General features: G+C 36.9%; 1 protein-coding gene across 1 annotated transcript; it reads right to left on the bottom strand.

The window, feature by feature from the left end:
• Window positions 1–2,837: 2,837 nt before the first annotated feature.
• LOC139848421 (uncharacterized mitochondrial protein AtMg00860-like) lies at window positions 2,838–3,248 on the bottom strand. The gene has a single exon (XM_071838157.1). It carries the CDS (start codon window positions 3,246–3,248, stop codon window positions 2,838–2,840), a length of 411 nt encoding a protein of 136 aa, XP_071694258.1.
• Between the last annotated feature and the right edge of the window lie 248 nt (window positions 3,249–3,496).

The raw sequence follows: 3,496 nt of genomic DNA, 5'->3' as shown, positions 1-3,496 counted from the left end.
ATAATAATAATAATAATAGTTATTAATAATTAATAATAATATTAGTAATGATATTAATAATATTAATATAACAATTTAATATTAATACATAATTATTTACCTAAAATATTATAAATTTCGATACATTTATAAATTACTTATATTTCAATATTCATCACCCATTTTATATCTTTAATTTTACAACTAAATCGTATAATAATTTATTAATGTATTTCAAGTTATCAAGTTATAATATATATATATATATATATATATATATATATATATATATATATATATATATATATATATATATATATATATATATATATATATATATATATATATACATATACATATGTTTATTTACAATTAATTATTCGTGCATCGTCGAGAGCAGTCAAAAGTCAATTGAATATATGAAACAGTTCAAAATTTTTGAGACTCAGCCTAACAGATTTCTCTTATCGTGTCAAGAATATTACATCGTATCGAGAGTTTGGTTTAAAATTAGTCAAAATTTTCCGTGTCGTGACACCATAGGTACCAAGGAGTAGCAACAACAACAAACGATGAAGTATCGAATCATCACTTTATTGAAGCAATATTCTGTAGAGAATATGTAATTTATAAAAATTTTAGAGATTACTTATTCTAGTTCTAACCATAAACCAGAAGAGTAGATGGATAGAGATGATAGAGGAAACCCTGACAAGAATGGTGTGTGATCTACAAGCTTGACTGGTTATACAAGCGCCACCAGAAGTACCACCAGCATCACCATTAGTATCACCAACACCAGTAACACCTGTAGTGATAGATATTCAGATTTATTCAATGTAATAATAATAGGTTTGTAGTGGATTTGGTAGAAACATATTATATATGAAAAATGAAATGATAATGGAAGATGTACTTTTATTCTTATGGTGAAAATAGAAAAGTTACAATCAGTTGAGATTCATCTCTGGTATCTCACTGTCTCAAGCCCATGGCTGAAATTTTAACAGAAAAGTGAAAATTAAGGATAGTATATTTTCTCACAATGACTACCTATATATTATTCCAAACAAGTAAAATAACTAAATGCTTCCATCGTGACCATTCATTCGTTTCCCTTGATCAATATTTGTGTGGTATACTTTCCAGTGAGTGGACTTGGGCTTATGATTGGGCTGAAATATAAAAGTAGTGGGCTGCTCCTTATCAATGTCGACCCCATGAAGCACAGGCTTGTCCTCAAGCCCAAATTCTGGAAATTGAGTTTGGATGTCAATAGCATCTTCCCAGGTAGCTTCTGTTGGAGCAGGCTACTGAATTAGCCATTGTGGAGTAATGGTACCATTTTTGGTGATAGAATGTGTAGCCAAACATTTAATAGGAGCGAGGATGTCTGATGGTTCGGTCTCAAACCCGAGATGAAGCGTGGGTTCAACAGGGGCATTTCCCACAACCTTTTTTAGTAGTGAAACGTGAAAGATGGGATGAACTTTCGAGTCTAGTGGAAGTTGAAGCTTGTAAGCAGTAGACCCAATCTGAGCAATAATGAGGAAAGGACCATAGAAACGTGCAGAAAGTTTCTAAGTTATCTTTTCACAACATATTGTTGGCGATGGGGGTGGAGTTTTAGGAACACCCAGTCACCAACAGAATACTCGATGTCACGAAGATGCTTATCCGCTGTAGCTTTCATGTATGACTGAGCTCGTTGTAAATGGTACTTCAGTTACTTAAGAGCCTCATCACGGTTAGTCAAATCTTGCAAAACAGAGTCACACTGTACCTCCCCTGGAATAAAGCGGAAAACTATTGGTGGTGATCTACCATAAACAATGTCGAATGGTGTTGTGTTGGATGAAACTTGGTAAGTGGTGTTATGCCAAAACTCGGCCCAAGGCAACCAAAATGACCATGTTTTAGGCTGATCTGCAGCAAAGCACCGTAAAAAAGTCTCTAAACTGCGGTTAACCACCTCGGTTTGACCGTCAGTTTTCGGATGGTAGGCCGAACTGAATTGCAGCTTGATACCTTGAAGGCTGAAAATTTCTTACCAAAATTTACTAAGGAACAGCGGGTCCCGATCACTTATAATAGACCGAGGGATACCATGTAATCGAACTACCTCTTTAAGAAATGTTTTGGCCAGAGAACGAGCTGTAAAGGGTCATTTCAATGGAATGAAGTGACAATATTTTGAGAGGCGATCTACCACCAGAAGTATAGTTTCAAACCCCTTGGATTTTGGGAGGCCCGTGATGAAATCCATGGAGATAAATTCCCATATAGAAACAGGAATAGGAAGAGGCTGTAATAAACATGCTGAGGCGAGGGTAGAAGATTTGAAACGTTGATATATGTTACAAGATTGGATGAACTTTTTGATGGATGTGGTCATGCCAACCCAATAGACATGAGGAGCTAAACGTCGATAGGTACGATAGAATCCTGAGTAACCACCAGAAGGGCTGTTATGGAACTCATCTAAAAGCTTTCGTATCCATGGTGAGGTAGAAGGAATAACCAACCGATCATGATCGTAAAGTCGATCACCTACAAATTTATATCCTGGATGAGATAGGGGGTTTGATTGTACCTCCATGATGATCTTTGGGAGCTTTGTATCAGATTCGTATCCCTTGGATAGTAGAGAGTTCATTGTGTTCTTGTAGTCTGGACAAAGCATCCACCACACGATTTTCCTTCCCAGGCTTGTAACAAATTGTGAAATCGTATCCCAATAACTTAGCAATCCAGTTCTGCTAGTCAGTTGTAGTGATTCTTTGCTTGAGTAGGTGCTTCAAGCTTTTTTGATCAGTGAAGACAGTGAATGGCCGACCCAATAAGTAGGGACACCAATGTTAGATCGAGAGGGCTAAGGCCATTATTTCTTTTTCATAAGCCGACTTGGATAGGTTGGTATCTGATAGTGATTTACTGAAGTAAGCGATTGGTATTTTGGATTGCATCAGAACAGCACCAATGCCACGGCCCGAAGCATCACACTCAATTTCAAATGGCAAATTAAAATCTGGAAGTGCCAAAACTGGGGCTAAGATAACCTGTTGTTTTAAGGCGTCAAAGGCAGCTTGGCCCTGTGGATTCCATCCGAAATTATCTTTTTTTGTCAACTCAGTAAGAGGTCGGGCAATTTTCCCGTAGTCCTTAATAAACTTCCTGTAATATTCGGTGAGACCCAAAAAACCACGTACACCCTTAATCGTGGTAGGGGTAGGCCAGTGCAATACGGATTCGATTTTTTGAGGATCCATAGAAACGCCATGTCCATCTATAATATGACCAAAGTTATACACTGATTTCAAACCGAAACTACTTTTTTCAGGTTGATAACAAGCTCGTGTGATTGTAACAGAGAAAGTACATCAGTGAGTAATTTCATATGGTGCTCCCAAGTAGGACTATAAATGAGTATATCATCAAAGAAAACAAGGACACCATTGCAAAGTAAGGGACGAAAGACCTTATTCATCAATGCTTGGAAGGTAGCGGGAGCGTTGGG

Source organism: Rutidosis leptorrhynchoides, chromosome 5, assembly GCF_046630445.1.
Source record: "Rutidosis leptorrhynchoides isolate AG116_Rl617_1_P2 chromosome 5, CSIRO_AGI_Rlap_v1, whole genome shotgun sequence".
In the NCBI taxonomy this organism is placed as follows: Eukaryota; Viridiplantae; Streptophyta; class Magnoliopsida; order Asterales; family Asteraceae; genus Rutidosis; species Rutidosis leptorrhynchoides.
Note: the sequence above shows the minus strand (reverse complement) of the source record. Positions and strands in the feature narration are given on the sequence as shown.

Excerpts from the sequence above, each read along its gene's own strand:
- LOC139848421 (XM_071838157.1), bottom strand. The coding sequence starts at position 3,248 with ATGGATCCTCAAAAAATCGAATCCGTATTGCACTGGCCTACCCCTACC.